Source organism: Prionailurus viverrinus, chromosome A2 (genome assembly GCF_022837055.1).
Source record: "Prionailurus viverrinus isolate Anna chromosome A2, UM_Priviv_1.0, whole genome shotgun sequence".
In the NCBI taxonomy this organism is placed as follows: domain Eukaryota; kingdom Metazoa; phylum Chordata; class Mammalia; order Carnivora; family Felidae; genus Prionailurus; species Prionailurus viverrinus.
Genome location: NC_062562.1, coordinates 130,335,671 through 130,356,181, shown reverse-complemented (window position 1 = coordinate 130,356,181; position 20,511 = coordinate 130,335,671). Strand labels below are relative to the sequence as shown.

The window sequence follows — 20,511 nt, the reverse complement described above, 5'->3', positions numbered from 1 at the left end:
ACTGTGAGGTATAACTGTAATTATGTTCAATACCTGAAGATTGCAAAGTTCTGTGTTTTGACATGCTTGAATTTAATAAACTGATGGAAATGAACTCATTGTTATGATTATACTGAATGCCTTAAGTTTTTCATAGTTAAGAACATTTATTTCAGAATCAAATACATGATTATAAAACTATTACTACTCTTTTATTTTTATTTGTTAATTGTTTATTTATCAAGGGAAACTATTTCATAACCCAATATTCATGTTTCATAGTTTAAGAACACGAGTCAGTGACAAACTTCCATGGAACTCAACCCAAAGAAATTCTTTACGCTCCAAAATCACTTTGCACTCTAAACGATACCAGCCTTCTTCAGCTCCTCAAGATCTTTCATGGAATCATAGTTTCTGTAGAAATCTGCATATGCCTTTTTTCTTTGGCCACAGCAGACTTACAGAGGGCCGCAACCCCCAGGGATACAGTGACTGCTCTAACAATATGAAATCACAGAGACTTGGCCAGGAGGCCAAGCATCTAAGGTTTTTTCAAAGCACTGGAAGTCATGGTAGTTATTCTCCTCAACACCAACTGCAAACCCAATGTCCTTCCTAGGTGACATAGAAATGGACCTCATCTCTTTTCAAGTAGAGAAGTTGAAGTCTTAATACACACTTAATTGATTTTACATAATCAAGGCTGATTTACTGAGCAGGCCAGTTGTCACTATTTGCTTATTAAATTTCTTACAATCCTAATTAGTGACAGTGAAACAAGTCTTTGACTTAACCAAGAAAAATTTTTATCAGTAAACAACAGCTTAATTCTTTAAAGCCCATGCTTTTGTTATTTCATCAGTGCTATTAAAATACATTTGTGTAAAGAATTGTAGAAGATAAATCTGAAACACAAGCTTGTCGCTCCTGCTGCCACATTCTTTGATTGCTTAGAAACCCTGGCTGAAGTCTCTCAGGTTCTCTGAAAAACTCTCTTGCTGCTGCTCAGTAGCCTGATTCAGGTAGGCTATGCTGTGAGAAGATAGCCAAAGTGGATAAATCATCCCTTCCCTGTTCTGGCCCTATCCTACATATGAGCATGCTAAAGAAAATTGGCCCCAGTGCTCTAAAACTCCTTTTATCTCAAGATTTTCGGGGCGCCTGGGTGGCGCAGTCGGTTGAGCGTCCGACTTCAGCCAGGTCACGATCTCGCAGTCCGGGAGTTCGAGCCCCGCGTCGGGCTCTGGGCTGATGGCTCAGAGCCTGGAGCCTGTTTCCGATTCTGTGTCTCCCTCTCTCTCTGCCCCTCCCCCGTTCATGCTCTGTCTCTGTCCCAAAAATAAATAAACATTGAAAAAAAAATTTTTTTTAAATAAAAAAAAGATTTTCTATGCACCTAACCCTCTCTGCCCCTGCCTGATGGTACCTTTCCCAGATCTCTCCACAAGATCTGGTCCCCATAAAAACTCAGTTATTATTGAAAGCTCATTTGAAACATTAACCTGGCTTTGGCCACCTCATCTGTCAATCCCCTTAATAATAAGGAGCCTGTTGGATTGGAGCACTTTCTGAGAAATCAGGGCAAATGTGATTGTTTGGGATTGAAATACAAAATAATAAATACAAATATTGGCCAATATATTAATATTATATTGAATATATAACTATTATATTAAAATATAGAATATTCAAATTCCGAAAGTATATCTGAAGTTACAAGCTCTGCATTTGTGAGTTTATTTCAAGAACGGACCCAAAGGGCAACGAAAGTCCAGATAGTGTGTTTTCTTTAGATTTAAAAGATTCACGTGATACAAAGCAAAGTCTGTAAGGGCAACAATGTAGCTGAAATGATGACCAAAGTAAAATGTTTTGATAGTACTAATTAATACAACTGCACTGAAGAAAAAAAAAATCATTAAAAGTGCAGTTATATGTGAAAGTTCATATTACTGAGAGTGAAGAAAATCTACAGAATTCAACATTGAAACTTGCTCATTTTTATCTTGATTTTATAGATAATACCCATTTAAGTTAAGACTAATCTGTGCTTTTCACTGTGAATAGTATTATATTTAGTTTTAATGTTTCTTTAGTTAATTGTATAATAAAGTTTGGCCAAACCGTTAAGATGCCTTTCTTGCCTTCTAATTCAACAGTCTGTGAAAATCCCTTCATTATAAGAGGGGTTTTGAAATAAATATTCTGTGAATCTAAAAGAAGGATTGTAACAGTTTGCTTGGGCCCAGCTAATTGATCTCCTTTATGAATTTATTTTAAGACGAGATAGATAGCTCTAAAATTTACCTACTTACGAGGTACTAGGCCTGCCTGCCAGAGATTTTATACATGTTGTCTCAGTAGTTATGTGATGATAGAAGTGAAGGAAATCGCCAAGATTTCTAGAGATTCCCAACCTCACATGTCCTCAGCCACTAGAGATTTGTTCAACAAGCCCTTGGAACTCTGGCACTCCCGTAGTCTCTGCTTCTCAGCTCCTACAGACATTTTTTCTTGCAAGAATGTGGGCCTAGGACTGCCAGATCTTCCTATTTTTTCAAGAGGAACGAGAAATTAGAATTTTTGTGTGAAGTCTCCTGTTTTATTGGCTAGTTCAAGACTGAAACAAAGTCATGCATGAACCAAACAAAACCTTTCCACAGGCTAAATTTGATTGACTTCTTGTGCAGGACCTCTGATCTGGCCTTATGTCCCTGAAAATGAGACCCATATTGGTTCTGTAGGATGATTGCAGTCAGTGGCTCACTTATAGCAAGAGAGTGACAGCCATCTCCATTGTAACAGGGTTGTGCCCCATGGAAATTGTACCCCAGTTCATGCATTTGCAAGGCACAAGGCGACCCAGTAGTGACACTTAGGCCATGGTTGAGATCACAAGCAACAGGGAAAAGGCTAGATACACTCATAGGCCTTTCTAGCTCTAACCTTCTATGAAAACCATGTCAGACCCAGGCAACATTTTCCAAAATTAAAAAAAAAAAGTGTGTGGTGATGGATGTTAACTAGACTTATTGTGGTGAGCATTTTGCATTATATGCAAATATCAAATCATTATATTGTACACCTGAGACTAATAAAATGTTATACGTTAATTATATCTCAAAGCAAAAGGAAGAGGGAAGTTATCACTTGATATGACTTTCTTTTTATATGACTTTTTATAAATGTGTTGAGTGGACTTTTTATTCTACATCTTATTTTGATGATTCAAACAGCAATGTTCCCATTTTTTTTATTGTGATGGTGCAGTTATGTGTTTTAATGCATGGCCATTCTTTAGGACAGTAAAAAACAGCCTGTCTAATACAAGGCATGCCTAGAATATTAGTTCTTCTACCTTATGAAGGAAGAGTTAAAATTTAGACTTCACTGTATATATGTAATTAGTGTGGTATTTTTGCGGTATCAATGCTTACATTAGACTGTCGTTAAAATGACTTCTGATAATGAGATTAATTCTGTGATAATCTGGGCCAATCCTGAGTCACGTAAACATAAAAATATTTACAATCTGGAGGGAGGTTTTAGGATTTCACTATAAATGGGAGAAGAGTGAGAACCTAGGCACAGGATTAAGGTATGTGTGTGATGGAAGCAGGAACAGAGAGCGTGGCACACTTGCTAATCTTTCCATCCCCACAAAACTCAAGAGGGCATCTCCTGAGTATTCCAAAGTACCTTCCTAGTGCTCCAGACAGGATCAAAATTACAGTGTACAGAAAGAACATACAAGAGCATGAAATCATTTCCAGAGATTATGAGACCTAAGACATGGCTCTGTCCGTCCTGTAACAGGGTGAAAACAGCATTTTTATCAAGATGGGAAGTGAAATTCAAGAACATTAAGTGTCATAGAAATGCACTGACCGTGCTGCATCCTGTTCTCCTCCCGACAGCCTTTGCATTTAGACACCCACCCATTCTGCCACACCAAACTCATGTGCGGAGCCCTGTGCGGATAATTCTAGGCGTCCTGTCCAAGCCTCTGGAGGAAACGTGCCTAATTAAATCATCAGCATATGACAGAATGCTTACAAGTCAGGATCCAGAGATAAATATTGTAAAACAATGCTTATTATGAAAACGCTGAAATTACAAATTTGAATGCAAATTTTAGTATTTGTTGGACACCATACATCGTATCCCTAAAAGAGGGCATATAATCCTTCCCTTGTTATTCTTCACACTTCCCAGGAGATGGGCAAATGGCCAAGGAAATTTAGACAAAGGGAAGTTCAATGACTTTCACAATGTAAATCTATAATAACTCTCATACCACTTCTACTTACATGAAAGTAGTATATTCAACAGCATAATGATTAAAATATAGATATAGATTTTGAGCAGTAATGGGATTAATGTTAGTAATAGCTTTTTTTGATTTTGAATCTTTTGATTAGATTCATGAGTTTAATATTACATAAAATTTATAGATATATTTGAAATAGTAATTCATAAGACTTTAATTATATAGATAGCTCACTTTGCATATTCTATTTTGCCTCATGATCTTAAAATATAGATTATTTTAAAACATAAAATTCTTTTCAAGCACCTCAAGAGCTTAAAAGTTGTTGGCATAAAATATTGTTTTACAGTGATAAGGATTGCTTTTCATATTATTTCATTGGCATTAATACCGCATCAGTGTGAGGTGGGGGAACTTGGCGATTAGTTCAGGTCTCACGCCTTTCTTGGGGCATTTCTTCTTAGGTAATGTCGTATGATACCAACAGTTGTCTCTGCTAATAGACTTCCCACAAATCTGAACCAAAAACTCTAGGCACGTTTTTTTTTTATCAGCTACAGAACTCCCTACACCCCAACTTTGGTTTTATGTCCTTCCTGATTTTTCCCTGTACAATTGCATGTACATTTTCTCTCTCTAATTACAGATGTGAGGTCACAGTATGCATACTATTTTCTAGCTTCCATTTCAATCTATGCATTATGTTGATATTTTCACATCATTAAAAATTCTTTTATAATATTTTAATGACTGGTAAATATTTTATTATGTGGATGGACTATTTACTTAATCTACTCTTAACAGAATTTTTTTTCTCTTTTTAGAAATAGATAACATCCATACTGCTAAAATTTTGCATATATTCATAATTGTTTCATTAGGATTAATTCCTAAAACTACAATTGTCATGTTGAAAAGAATATAAAATCTTGTCACTGTTTTATGGAAATGCATGATTACATTACCATATGCTTTATACATAGAGTACCCATGTCCCTAGACCCTCAACAACAAACTGTATTACTAGCATTACAATTGTTGTTGTTGTTATCATTATTATTTGTCAGTGTAATAGGAAAATGGCATTCCAATGTTCTAATATGCAATTCTTTGGTGATCACAGAGGCTGAATATCATTTTATACATTTCTGGTTATCTAAAACAAAGAGACAAAGGAGGGGAATTTCCTAAATGTCTGTAAGTGGTCCTGCACAATTTATTCAGTTTCACTGTTCCAAGAACCCTCACTCTAGCTGCACACAGATGACAGTAAAATTATAGAGATGTAACAGTTAGTTCAGTGAAAGGGACAGTTCAGTGAAAAACTCTGACCAAATTTCCCTTTCAAATAAAGAATACTTATAATTTAGTGAAAAATGTGAGACTAATTTTCACAAGTAGATGCAAATGATTTAGATGATTTCATTTTCTCGGCAACATATAATGTGAAATATAAATCTTATTGAAACTGCATATTTACTTTGATGAAGTGTTACATTTTGAATATATTTAATCTTTTCAGTTTTGTGCATTTACCTTCCTTTTTCAAAAGCAACTCAATTCAAAATGTGACTTGAATTGAAAATATTTTTATCTTTGATTTCCAAAATCATATTAAATGATCATTTATGTGATATATGAGATGTTCCTTGAAATGTGTCTGTTAAAAGACTTAAAACATTATTGGCAGGAAATTGGCCTTAGTAAGACTGAGTTGGCCCTTGCTGTGTAACAAATTTCCCCAACATCTAGAAGCTTAAAAGAACAAATGTTTATTATCTCACACATTTTCTGAGTATCACGAAGGCAAAGGCAGCTTAGGTGGGTGGCCTGGCTCGCGGTCTCTCAGGAGATGGTAGTGACACTGTTGGCCAGAGCTGTAGTCTCTGAGCACTTGACTAGGCTTGAAGGTTCTACTGCTACGCTCACTCACATGGTCGGCAGACATTTCCTCAACACATGAGTCTCTCCATAGGGCTACTCAGGGCAGACATGGCTTTCTGCAGAGTGAGATTCTAGGGATAGAGTGGGATGTCAATACCCTTGTTTTAGCACTCCGAATTACAGAGTTTTCAAATGGCTAAACCTGAATGCAGTTTAAAAGACTCTTCTGATCTTTTTAAACACCTCTCATCTTCTTTGTTTTCTTGTGGATTTAACTAAAATTCCATTGTTTATTTTAAATGAAATAAAGAAACTTTAAGTATGTGATTTTAAAGAAACATCTAATTTTCTTTATATATGAATCCTCTCTCTTGCAAGTACTTAGCTTTAATAGTAAAATTCTTATCCCTCTCTACTTTTTATTTTAATAAACTGTCATCATGGCTTCTCCTCCAAAGGTTTAAAGTGAGAATTACTTCAATAGTAGCTTTATATTACTTTGGGGACCTAAGTAGGACTGAGGCCACGTCATGGGTGCAAAGGATTCTGTAATGATTTTAATATAGCTTATTTTGTTGCAGAATTTCTTTTCATTTCCTTAAAGCAATAGAGACATAACTGATTGTATAATCTTATTTTATTCTAGGTCCCCTAAAAACCCAGAACAGAAGATCATTAAAAGAGTGATTGCTCTTGAAGGAGATATTGTCAAGTAAGTACTTACACTGAGTTCAAGTTATAAATTCTGGAATTTTGTCAAATTTTAAATCATGTTCCTTGGGAAGTACAACTCAGTTCAAAGAGGACCAGAGCTTTGGAGACATCCCAAATGAACTGGTACATCTTTAGCGAGCATCTCCAACTATTTCAGGATAGAAGGCACACGGAAAGTTTTGATTACATTATCATCCTTTTTTTTTTTAATGTTTGTTTGTTTGTTTGTTTGTTTCTTTGAGAGAGAAAGAAAGGAGGGGGCAGAAAGAGAGAGAGAGAGAGAGAGAGAGAGAGAAAATCCCAAGCAGGCTCCGCTCTATCACTGCAGAGCCTAATGCAGGACTGGAACCCATGAACTGTGAGATCATGACTTAAGCCTAAACCAAGAGTCAGAAGCTTAACTAACTGAGCCACCCAAGTGCCCCAATTATATTATTCTTTAAATGTGAGGCACAGGAGAAATAAATACTAATTCAATTTAATTTAGTCATATTTTCTAAAATGACAACTAAATAATTATTTTTCAAATATTAAAATTAGCATGATTATTTTAGATTATGGTATCAAGGTTTATTTTAGAAAAATTTAAAAATGTTTTATTATTTTACAAGCATATACAGAAACTAGGTCAGAGCTTTCGCAGTCATAGCAATGGTGGAAAACGAGAAAGGATATAAAACAAAAGCTTCTGAATCTATGACTAAAATAGTAGCTTTAGGAAATAACAATGTAGGGGCAACTTATCTGCATAGCTTAGTTGGTTGAGAGTCCAACTCTTGATTTCTGCTCACGTCAAGATCTCGCAGTTGGTGGGATTGAGCCCCGAGTCCGACTCTGTATTGATGGCATAGACCCTGCTTGGGTTTCTCTTTCTCCCTCTCTTTCTCTGCCCCTCCCTTTCTCTCTATCATGAAATGAATAAATAATCTTAAAAAAAAAAGAAAATAACAATCTAACAATCAGGTATTTTTTTATGAAATTTATTGACAAATTGGTTTCCATACAACACCCAGTGCTCATCCCAAAAGGTGCCCTCCTCAATACCCATCACCCACCCTCTCCTCCCTCCCACCCCCCATCAACCCTCAGTTTGTTCTCAGTTTTTTACAATCAGGTATTTTAACAATCTGTAGTATTGTCTTATTTATTTTACTTGCTGATGAATCTAGAACAGCATTTGAGATTCAACAAGTAAGTATTGATGTGGCATGACGTGTCTCATTTTGATTGCTTACTTTCAAGTAAGCTGTAGTCAGGTCTATACAATGTAGGGGTCAAAATGCTCTGAAAATTATTTTCAGAAATTTTCCTGATCCTGTTTTCCAATAATCTTAATCCTAAAGTAACTGTATTAAGCATTCCCCAGACCCTTTGTGGGGGTCAGTGAGATCAGAACTACTTTCCTAATAATACTAAGATGCTGTTCGCCTTTTTCATTCTTATTCTCTCTTGAGTATACAGTGGGGTTTTCCAGAGGCTGTGTGATGTGAGACATTGCTTCAGATTGCATGCAAGAGCAGATATGGGAATATGGTTGTCTTCTATTAAGCCAAACACGAAACGGATTGGCAAAAACATAAAAAATGCCACTGATTTCAACTCTGTTTATTTTGTTTTGGAAAATAATTATACTTTTCATTGAACATATTTGTTTTTATGTGTTAACATATAGGTTTGTTATTATTTTAGATTGAATCTATAACATTGTTTTTATTTATTTTTAATTTTTTTAATTTTTTTAATGTTTATTTAGTTTATCTTTTTTTAATATGAAATTTATTATCAAATTGGTTTCCTTACAATACCCAGTGCTCATCCCAACAGGTGCCTTCCTCAATGACCATCACCCACTTTCCCCTCCCTCCCACCCCCCATCAACCCTCAGTTTATTCTCAATTTTTAGGAGTCTCTTATGGTTTGCCTCCCTCCCTCTCTAACTTTTTTTTTTCCTTCCCTTCCCCCATGGTCTTCTGTTAAGTTTTTCCGGATCCACATAAGAGTGGAAACATATGGTATCTGTCTTTCTCTGTATGACTTATTTTACTTAGCGTAACATTCTCCAGTTCCATCCACGTTGCTACAAATGGCCATATTTCATTCTTTCTCATTGCCAAGTAGTATTCCATTGTGTATATAAACCACAATTTCTTTGTCCATTCATCAGTTGATGGACATTTATGCTCTTTCCATAATTTGGCTATTGTTGGAAGTGATGCTATAACATTGTTTTTAATTTGCCATTTTAATTCCCCATATGGTAAATATTGACAGAGTATATTTGCTAATATGGTAAATATTGACAAATGGTATCCACATAAACAACAGTTCTTTGAGATCCTCAATTATTTTTAAGAGTACAAATTATTTTTAGAGTATAAAGGACCAAACAATTTGAGAACTTGTTGATGTAGAAATGAATGGGCAAAACTTTCATGTCATGAATTCCTGTTCATTGGTAGTCTGCACAGTATTAATGTAGATATTGAGGTATTGTTTGAATGCTTTACATTTATGAATATTTGTGTTTTTTTCAAAATCTTTATTGATGTGTAATTTATATACTGTATAAATCACCCATTTTAAATATAGTTTAATGTTTTATTATAAACATTATTGTATATAATATATAATATATGTTATTATATATATATATTATATATAAATATAGTGCAACCCTCACCACATCTAGTTTTTGAGAGCTTCCATTACCTTCAAAAGTTCCCTCCTCCCATTTGCACTTAACTGAAGCTACTCCAGTGCCAGTGGCCAATCCCAGACAACCATGGATCTGCTTTATGTCTCCATAGTTTGGCCTTTTCTAGAAATTTTATTTAGATAGTATTATACAATATGTAGTCTTTTATATCTGTGTTTTTTCCACCACATATCAGAATGTTTTTTTTCTGTCTCCTCCAATGTGTGAATATCTGTAGTTTGTGCTTTTTTATTATTAAGTATATTCTATGTATGGACATCCCACATTTTGTTTGTGTACTTACAAGTTAATGAAGATTAGGATTTTTCCAGTTTGGGGATATTATGAGTAAAGATATGGACATTTGTGTCACTGCTATGGACATTTGTGTCTTTGGGTAGAAATATGTTTTTATTTCTACCGAGAAGTATTCACATATATCATTGTTAAAACACCTATATACCTAGGGATACTGGCTATTTTGGTGAAATATATGTTTAACTTTGGTAGCTACCAAACTGTTTTTGAAAGTGGCTATTGTATTTTATGTTCTACAGTCAGTGTAAAAGGGGTTGAGGTTCTTTGTACTCTTGTTAACACTTGGTACTATGAATATTTTTTTATTATAACCATCCTCGTGGATATAAAATGGAATCTTGTTGTGGTTTTGATTTGCATTTCCCTGAAGGCTACTGATGTTGAGCATGTTTCCATGTGCTTATGTGCCATTTATATATCTTCTTGAGTGAAGCGTCTGTTCAACGCATTTGCTTGTTTTGTACTGGTTATTTAATATTTTGAATTATAAGAAGTCCTTTGATTTTGAGACCTTAAATAGATTGGGCATTTTGGGGGGAGGATGAATGTGCATGTATAATAATGCGATTTTAGTTAGGTGTAAGTGTGTTAATATCAAAGAGTTTAGTTTTTGTTACCTGGAGGATTTGCATTTTCAATTTGCAGAATCTGAGGACTGTGTTTTTTTTATTTTGAAGAGGCTATCTAGCCTTCTGATTTCTGGGAACTGGGAAGGGCAATAATTTGGAAAACCACTTGACATACATGCATAAATATACAAAATATTCTTTTAATATTTGGAAAACAGTGTGGATATGATGCAAATCCCATTTAAAGAATGAGTTAGCAAAGCTTGAAAACATTATGTTAAATGAAAGAAGCTGATCACAAGAGACCATATACAATTTAATTCTATTTATGGTGTATGAAATGTCCAGAATAGGCAAATTTATAGAGACAGAAAAAAGAAGGAGAATGAAAGATATGGGTGTAGTAGGTTTTTGTGTTTTGTGTTTTGTGTTTTGTTTTTGTTTGTTTGTTGGTTGGTTGGTTGGTTGGTAGGGGACATGAAAACATTCCAAGATAAATTGTGATAGTCTCACAGCTCTGTGAATATATTAAAAACGGTGAATGTACATTTTAAATGAGCAAATTATGTGTTATATGAACTACATCTCAGTGAAGTTATTTAAATAAAAGAATTGGTCAACACAGGAAGCAAAATTTTTATCTATGTCAAATAATCTAACAAGATTAGGAATGCCAAGGGATTCATTTTATAGTATAATACAAAGAGAAGACAGTTTTAATTCAGATGTATCAATATTGATTAGAGCTGAAGAGTCAACGCAAGATTATAAAACTTGGTCAGACATAAAAATCTCTGTACAATTAGAAATCCTACAACAGACCTCCCTGAGAAAAAAACCTGGCTTGTTCTTTCCTCAGTAAATGTAAATACTGTATTAGGTTCACAGAGGGGAGGCAGAGCTGGAGGGAGGATTATTGGCACAGGGTTGGGAGATGAAGAAAAGGGAGGTGGGGATGTAAGAGATTTATACCTTTTCCCCCCACTGATGCAACCCATGTGCAAAGTCTGGCTTCTTTGTTCTAATTCTGAAAATTAACTCTTTGGACATATGTCCCTTTCTGTCCCCCTTCACTACACCTCTACCATGAACCCATGAATGGCATACAGAATGGAAGTGTCAAGGCTCAAGACTTTCCTAGTATGTAGCCTCTAAAAACTATTTGATAATTGATTAGAGAAAATAATTTTTGTATTTGGTGTTTTAAAAGAAAATTTAAAATTTTATTCCTCTGAAATATTGGTACGTAAGAATTATAGTCTTCCTGGGTTTTAAATTAATAGTTGAAAATATTCCTGGGGCGCCAGGGTGGCTTAGTCGATTGAGCGTCTGACTTCAGCTCAGGTCATGGTCTCACCGTTGGTGAGTTCGAGCCCCACATCAGGCTCTGCGCAGACAGTGCAGAGCCTGCTTGGGATTCTGTGTCTCCTTCTGTCTCTCCACCCCTCCCCTGTACTCTCTCTCTCTCTGAAAATAAATAAATAAACTTAAAAATCATTAAAAAAAATGGAATAATTCCTATAATATATTTCTAATAGCATTTATAAATATTAACAGGTATTTAAGTATAATAAAGTATTATTTACTATTAGGCTTACCTTTTTTTCTCTATGACACATTTTTTCAATGCCAAAACATATACAAAAAATTTTTTAAATTTGCTTTCTGTCTACCACTAGAAATCATTTGTCTATTGGTGTCCTTCATGTAGAAGACAGGGTGCTTTGATCTGTAATGTGGACTTTCCATTCCCACTTTTAACTTGGATAATGCTTGATTTCTTAGTAGGCAAGGTAAACATAAATGCACATCACCAAATTCTTTCTATTTTTTTTTTGAAAAAACTTGATATATCATAAAATGATCAAAGAAAAAAGTTTTGACTGATTACAACTCAGGTTACCCTTATTGTGGGTTTTGTAGTATTTTTATTGTGAATTACACATAATTAGAGGGTAGAGAGGAAACGATTATCTTTTCAGAGCTAAGCACTTCAAAGTCTTAATTTAATCCTCAATTTAATGTTCTGTTAGTTATAAAAAAAACAGATATGTAGTAAAGTATAGTTTAAAGAGCACTTTTTTTTTTAAGGTAATTCAGCAGATGATTGAATTATGTTCTGTTTCTACCTGGGGAAGGAAGGGTGTTAGAAGCCAGGGATCAGCCTAGCCTCACTGAAGAATCAGAACGGGAGTTCAGCAGGACTACTGGTTTCTGTTCATTTGTACCCTCCGTCTGCTGGCGTGTTACTTTTGCCCATCTTGTTTGGGTTCCAGTTGGCTTCTGCCCCATTGCTAACTGCTGACTTCCTTGGGTTTGCCTCTTGTTTAAACTACCTGAGAGAATATGAGTGTGTCCCTTTGAGGTGTAGATCTAGGATATGCCCACCTAACAGGCCACTGTTCGGCCAATAAACCAGCTGCCTTTGGGGTAGGCACCCTTCCTTGGTCTGGCCAGTGTGGCTGTGTTGGCCAGTTGCCTAGTACAGACCCTGTGGCTATAAGGGACCTCTTGGAAGGGGCTCGCAGGTATGGCATATAGTGTGAGGCCTCTCAAATTGGAGCACTGTGATTAGCATTCACTTTGCTCAAAATTACCCTTTGAAACCTCATGTTCAAGAAAACTATAATCTCTTCTCCTTGGTAGTTATTTTAACATTACTCTCTGGGGAAGATTTACCTACTCACTTATTTACTTACTTATTTAAATTACAGAAATAACACAAATTTGAAAAATTCAAAATGCTATAATGAACATCCTTGCACACATACTTTTTTGGACATGTGTGTGTTTATTGTTGTAGAACAGAGAGCTAGAAGTAGAAATACTGGGTCAACATCTGTTGCTGTTGTTGTTGTTATTTTTAGTTCTAATATACAGCTAAATTTCCCTCCTAAGAGTTTTACACTCTTACCAATATGTTTATACTTTTACCAACAATACATGAAATATGATTTTCAGAAAAAATTGATTTAAAGATCATATGTAATGGGGAAATTGTGGACTTCAGATTCAGAAGTCAAAACATTTCCACACAAATTGTGAAATTAGTTTAGATGATTGGGTTACGTTTGTTTTAATCAGTTCCCTGACCTATAGACCTTAGAAACATTCATTTAATGAGCCCTGGTCTAGCCACTAGAGAGACACAATTGAATAGAAGAGACAAAGTCCCTGCCCTCATGGAGGTTACATTCTAGTGGTTAGAAGCAGATAATCATCAAATACATAACACATAATGCAATGCCATGAGCTCAAAGTACTAAAGAAAAATAAAGTAGGAAAAAAAGTATAGAGCAGGGGTCTGGAACTGCTACTTTAGGTAGGATGTTCATAGTCAACCTCTCTAATGAGAAGATATTTGAGCAAACTTCTAAATTAAGGGAAAAAGGAAGAGAGCCATGTTAGTATCTAGGACAAAGGAAGTTCAGACCAAAGAAATAACAAAAGTAATCCTGAAATGTATATGCATAAAGTGAGTTTAAGGAATTGCAAGAAGTCAGCATATCAGACCCTACTGAATGAGGTAAACTGAGGTAGGAGACTAGGAGTAAGAGGTTTGCAGAGCTTTGTGGCTCATAGGAAGGATGTTGGATTTTATTGTAGTAAGATGGCAGGCCTGTGGAATGTTATGAACCATGACTGATAGGATATGATTGGCATTTTTAAAGGATCATTTTGTTTGCTGTATGGAGGGAAGACTAAAGGGAGACAGTCTGACCCAAGTAACAGGTCCAAGTATTTCTCTCTTGAGGAAATAATATGTAGCTTCCTCTAAAAGTAGTTAAGTATCCTTGTTTATGACATGAATGGTGACTACTTTGATATTTTCAGAGTGACTCATTTAAGTAGTCACATTATTTGTAATCACAGTCATTATGATTATATTGACAAGGCAAAAGTACAGTTGAAGTATTTGTTCAGCGAATTCAGCCAAATACCTCTAAGACCATAAAAGAGGTGACTTGGCAAGTCTGAACTTTCTGTCAGGATGTCCACATTAATTAACATCACAAAGCAGTTTCTCGATTGTGTGGATAACTTAGCTAGGAATGTAGTCATTTTCATGTTAACCCAAATGCGCCTACTTATCTATAACACAAACAGTAAAAAGCTGATGAAAGTAATATTTAGACAAGGCCATTAGTTCCACCAAAATATTTTTCATAGTTATTTGCTTTTTCTTATTAATTTGTTATGACTCACATAGAAGGACTGTTTTAGAAAAAGATAAAATGAATAGAAAGCACCAAACTGCAGGAAGTCAATGTGAATCAACCACAATTGAAATTTGTAAGGCATCAACATTCTTTGTTGGGCACTTGTATTTCTGTTTCACAGATTTTCTCAGCCCTGTCAGAAACGAAGTCTATTATCATTTCTCTTCTTACCTACTGAAATACACTTTACGACACTTGGAATCTGGGATTCTGTGTAGTTAGCAACCTCAGTGAAGTGAGTCACCAGTGAAGAGGGTAACCGTATAATTTATCACCTGAAGAAGGACACATTTGGGAGTGAAAGGGGATGGTTACTGTGTTGGATCAATCAGCATAATGTGGTGGCCAAGACTGACTGGAACAAATGGTCACCCTGCCAATGAAATAGAAGCTACTTTATCATTCATTCACTTTACATAATTTGATTTCCTTTAGTCTGTGGCTCTCCTTGTTCAGGAGGAGTCCAAGAAGTGTTCATAGAAAACAGAGTCACTTCACTTCCTGTCCAGGGAGGCCTTAGGTCAGGCAGGATCAATGGTGTTGTGGAAAAGAACATCCTGCTCACAACACAGACATTTCCATGCTAGAAAGTACAGTGCAAGACTTTCTGTAATAATTATTGATATTGCAAAATATTCTGAGGTAGAGAGGCATGAGACTTCTCTCACTGCAAAATATTTAAGTGATAATTCCTCTTCAAGTCTAGAGACTCTATTGTAAAGTGTCAAAACACCCTAATTTATTAAAAATAACTTTCTGGTATTAGGAAAAAAATTCAATTGAATCACTAGAAATTAAACATTTTAAAGCTTGTTGATTTTAAATGTGCTGTTGAAGATACGGAAATCAATACTAGCCTATCACAGATGGTTGAATCATATTATGTTCCAGGAAATGATGAAGCTTTATAGGAAGAAAAACAGAACTAAATTGAGTTTTCTTTGTTCAATAACTTTTTTCTTTTCTTTTTCTTTCTTTCTTTTTTTTTTTTTTTTTTGGTGCAGTAGCTCTGAATAATAGAAGCCTAATATGTCTCTGTAGCAGTCTTTGAAGACCTTGCATTGATTTATGACACTTTGGGCAGATTAGGAATTAGGACTGCATTCTGTCCTAAAAGCAAGGACAGAATGAAAAAGAAATTTGGAAAGAAACTTATGTCCAGGATCCTGATAAATATTGCTAAATAGAATGTTTTAGAGCATGGAAGCCAGTGGTTTTATTTTATAGTTCCCACCACCCAGGTTGGTGGTGGCTTTTGAACACAGGAGGATATTTATACACTGGGCCTTAGCTGTTAGCAACCTGAACAGGAGGCTTTCACAAATTTCTGAGGCTCATAAGCCTGGTTTAGTTTGAATTCTGAATTTTCCCAAATCAAAATGGCATGGCACATTTGTATTTAGTACTTAGGGTCCGAACAACACTATTACTTAATAGATAAGGCCTTGGGCATGAAATTAAATGTCCCAGGGTCTGTCCAATAAGGGTTAGTTACCGCTAAATTAGAAGCATTTGTGAAAAACCATCAGTTTCACTCTCATGTCAACCTGAGAAATTATTAATATCTTCTGGACATTCCTTCCTTCTTCTTGAAAGAATGATAATTCTTCTTTACTGCAGAATTATAGATTTGTAGGTAACCCATGACACTGTGGAAATCTTTCTCTCTTTTATGTAGTTACAGGTAATTATTTATCATGCTGCTGCTGTATCAGTGAATAAAAATGGAATGGCTAATAAAACTATATGCATTAGCAATAGGTATTTCTTCCTCACCATCAAAAAATAGCCACTTTAATTTTATATGTAAAAATGTTGGTCTTGATTTTTAAAGTCAAAATTATTTCTGTAATCAATTGAGCAGTGTAGGGAGGTTTCCAGAGGCATTTCCCCAAACATAGTGTACACGCTTTCATGTAGGAGGATGCAACGGTTGCCGGAAGTCACTAGACTATTTAGATTGAATTACTTTTTCTCATAATCGTGACAGCTAGTATAGTGTGTGATTCTCTCCCTGCCCCCATAAGTGGTTTCTCTGGTTTCATTTTCTACCTTAGGCTACCTGTCTCTTGAACAGGATTCTTCCTTCGATATGAACATTCTCACTGTTTATTCTTTCATGCATAGTCATGTATCATTCATGGTGGTGTAAAGGTTGAGAGCACAAACTATAAATTCAGACTTCCTTGATTTGTATCCCAGCTTTGCTGCTTCTTATGTTACTTTGCCAAATTATTTAATTTTCTAAACTTAACTTTCCTTACCTGTAAAGTGGAAATTATAATAGTACATACTCCATAGAGTTTTCTTCAGGATTACATAACGTAATGGATGTAATTTGGTTAGCACGGTGCGTGGCACATAAGGATGCATTCAGTAATTATCAGATATTCTTAGTAGTAGTCTTGATTTACTCATTATTTATTGAGTGCCTTGGGTATTTACTAGGTGATAATCATTGTCTGGGATTCTGAGGTTAGAAGTATTAAACACTGTAGATAGTTGTTGCCTTCCCGAAGCTTATGCTCTGGTAGAAAGACAACAAAATACAGAAATACAATGTAACAAGAGAATTGCCACCAAGAAAATGTCCTAAGGCTTGCCGGAGCCTCCCTGGAGGGAAAGTATCTGGTTTACCTTGGGAGCTGAGCTGTGTTGTGTTCACCTTTCTGGTTAAAGTTTGAGATGAAAAGGAGACTTACAGTCTCCTCCTTAACTGCAAAAGTAATACAGGCTTAGTATAATCTAGAAAATTGAAACAATACTGGAGCATATGGGGTAAAAAGAAAAAGTCCTTTTTTTCTAGTACTCCTAATCACGCTTCCAGAGGTATGTATGGTGTTGTGTATATCCTAGTAGCAGATTGAAAAGATTAGAAAAAATATTTATGTAATAGCATTTTGCCTTGAATATTCCATAAAGAAAAAATATATACTTCAGATATATCTATAAGAATTTACATTTACCAATATGTATTACACAGATATACTGATGTTATGGTAATAATATTCTCCTATATTATTATGGTAATAAATACTCCTATGTCTCTACTAGGTAGGTATTTGGAAACGTGGCAACTCCAGAACTGCTTATCTATTAAGCCCTAAATTATAAACAACAGCCCTAGGAGTAGCCCACACAAAAGTACTATGGGCATATTATTGGGTAACAATAATTGGTGACCTAGACAAAACCATTTATTTTTATTTTTATTTTATTTTATTGTATTATTTTATTTTTTTTCAATATGTGAAGTTTATTGTCAAATTGGTTTCCATACAACACCCAGTGCTCATCCCAAAAGGTGCCCTCCTCAATACCCATCACCCACCCTCACCTCCCTCCCACCCCCCATCAGCCCTCAGTTTGTTCTCAGTTTTTTTTTTTTAATTTTTTTTTTAACGTTTATTTATTTTTGAGACAGACACAGCATGAACGAGGGAGGGGCAGAGAGAGAGGGAGACACAGAATCGGAAGCAGGCTCCAGGCTCTGAGCCATCAGCCCAGAGCCCGACGCGGGGCTCGAACTCGCGGACCATGAGATCGTGACCTGAGCTGAAGTCGGACGCTCAACCGACTGAGCCACCCAGGCGCCCCTGTTCTCAGTTTTTAAGAGTCTCTTATGCTTTGGCTCTCTCCCACTCTAACCTCTTTTTTTTTTTTCTTCCCCTCCCTCATGGGTTTCTGTTAAGTTTCTCAGGATCCACATAAGAGTGAAAACATATGGTATCTGTCTTTCTCTGTATGGCTTATTTCACTTAGCATAACACTCTCCAGTTCTATCCATGTTGCTACAAAGGGCCATATTTCGTTCTTTCTCATTGCCCTGTAGTACTCCATTGTGTATATAAACCACAATTTCTTTATGCATTCATCAGTTGATGGACATTTAGACTCTTTCCATAATTTGGCTATTGTTGAGAGTGCTGCTATAAACATTGGGGTACAAGTGCCCCTATGCATCAGTACTCCTGTATCCCTTGGGTAAATTCCTAGCAGTGCTATTGCTGGGTCATAGGGTAGTAGACAAAACCATTTATAGAAAATTACTGGTAAGAACAGGAAAATGAGGGGCGCCTGGGTGGCTCGGTTGGTTCAGCATCAGACCCTTGGTTTTGGCTCAGGTCATGATCTCACGGTTGTGAGATTGGGCCCCACGTCAAACTCCATGCTGACAGCATGGGGCCTGCAAAGGATTCTCTCTCTCTTCCTCTCTCTCTGCCTCATCCCTCCCCTCTCAAAATAAATACACTTAAACAAAGAACATAAAAATTAATATTCAATGATATCCTCATTATTTAATATTCGTCATATTAAACTCACTATATCTGAAAGGAAGTATTAGGAACGTCGTGTTCTCTCTGGGCTGTCCATGGGCTGAAATAACTGTGGTGCTTCAGGTAGAAAACCCATTGGCTGAACTTAAGAAAAGTTTTCTGCAACTAGGAGCCTAGCAGGATGCTCTGATCTGGCTCCATCCTTGTCAACATCTCCTTGTTGCTCTCCAAAATATAGTAGCCCGTTTCTAACTTTGAAGCTTTTCACTAAGCTCCTTTTCTCTCTTTTCGGGCTGGCTTTGGGGACTGCAGTTCTGCCATGATCCTCCTTCACCTCCCCCAGTACAGACAGATTATGTCAAGTGTTTTTGTGGAGTCTGGTGTTTCCTAGAAGGAAGCACGTCACATGGGGGGCCGGCTGGTGAATTAGTTTTATCAGCCTCTTCACTTCTGGCTTAATTACAATTCTTAGTAGTAGACCTTTCTGAAGTTGTGAACACCAAGTAAAAATATAGAAAAATGCTAACTTTTGTACATTCCTTGCAACTAAATATTGATTTTTATTTTTTTCTCTGCTCACAGTAATGTAAGTCTGTCAAATATTTTGAAAAGGCATATAAGTACAATTATCTTACTAGGAAGCTAAAAAGATTGTCTTAAAATACCTTTTTAACTAAGCTTAAGATGCATGCCAGAAAGGCTTAAGAATATTTCATCCTGAATAATTACTTAATAATTAAGGAACAGATAGGTCTTCTATTTGTGTGCAGTTTCAGTTAACCTTGTTTAAACTTAACATTGACCCCTGTTTCTCTTTTAAGATGTTTGGAGAAAGAATTTCATGCAGAGAGCAGATGTGTTTAAGGTATTAACTTAATTAGTTATGGATGCTATTAAGTTTTTGTAACTTTTTTGTTTGTATAAAACCTTTTTTTAGATGTCTTAGAGCAATGAAGGGTAGCATGATAGAGTAGAAGGAATTTTACAGTTGAAGTAAGATGATAAATTCAATTCCAGCTCTGTTCCTTACAAGCTGTGTGACCTTGGAAAAATTTTTGACCTCTCTGATTTTTTTTGCTATCTATTTTCAGAGTTATTTTGAAGAACAAATACCTCCCAATACTTTGTAAACTTTAACACACTACTAAAATTTAATGTATTATGAACTTATTTTCTGTTTGGCTTCCCCAGAGCTGAAAAGAATGCCTTGCCCATTTGCCCATTTTAGATGATCGACTTTTTTTTTTTTTTTTTTGCCACTGTTGAAAAAATTTTTATTGTACTGGTAGGTCAAGATATGGCTCCATATTTTATAAATTCTGAAGTTGGAAGAAAACCACTTTTACAACTTCCCATGCAAGAACTCAAATGCTGGCTACTATATCTTTGGGATCTTGAACTGGTTCCTCATGCACAGTCTGTAGTAGGGGGCAATATGCTTTTTCTGTAAACATCCAGATCGTAAATATTTTTCGTTTTGCAGGCTATACTGTCTCTGACAAAACTACCCCATTCTGATACTGCAGGGTGAAAGCAACTATAAAGGATACATAAAATGAATGTTCCAATAAAACGTTAATTA

At 35.7% G+C, this 20,511-nt stretch overlaps 1 protein-coding gene across 6 annotated transcripts in view; it reads left to right on the top strand.

The window, feature by feature from the left end:
• The window catches only part of IMMP2L (inner mitochondrial membrane peptidase subunit 2), an 891,621-nt gene that overhangs the window by 597,063 nt on the left and 274,047 nt on the right, over positions 1-20,511 (top strand). For all 6 annotated transcript variants that reach the window (XM_047849146.1, XM_047849151.1, XM_047849145.1 and 3 more), the window contains one exon: positions 6,783-6,848. In XM_047849146.1, coding sequence (XP_047705102.1) covers positions 6,783-6,848 — 66 coding nt within the window. The remainder of the gene's footprint in view (positions 1-6,782; positions 6,849-20,511) is intronic.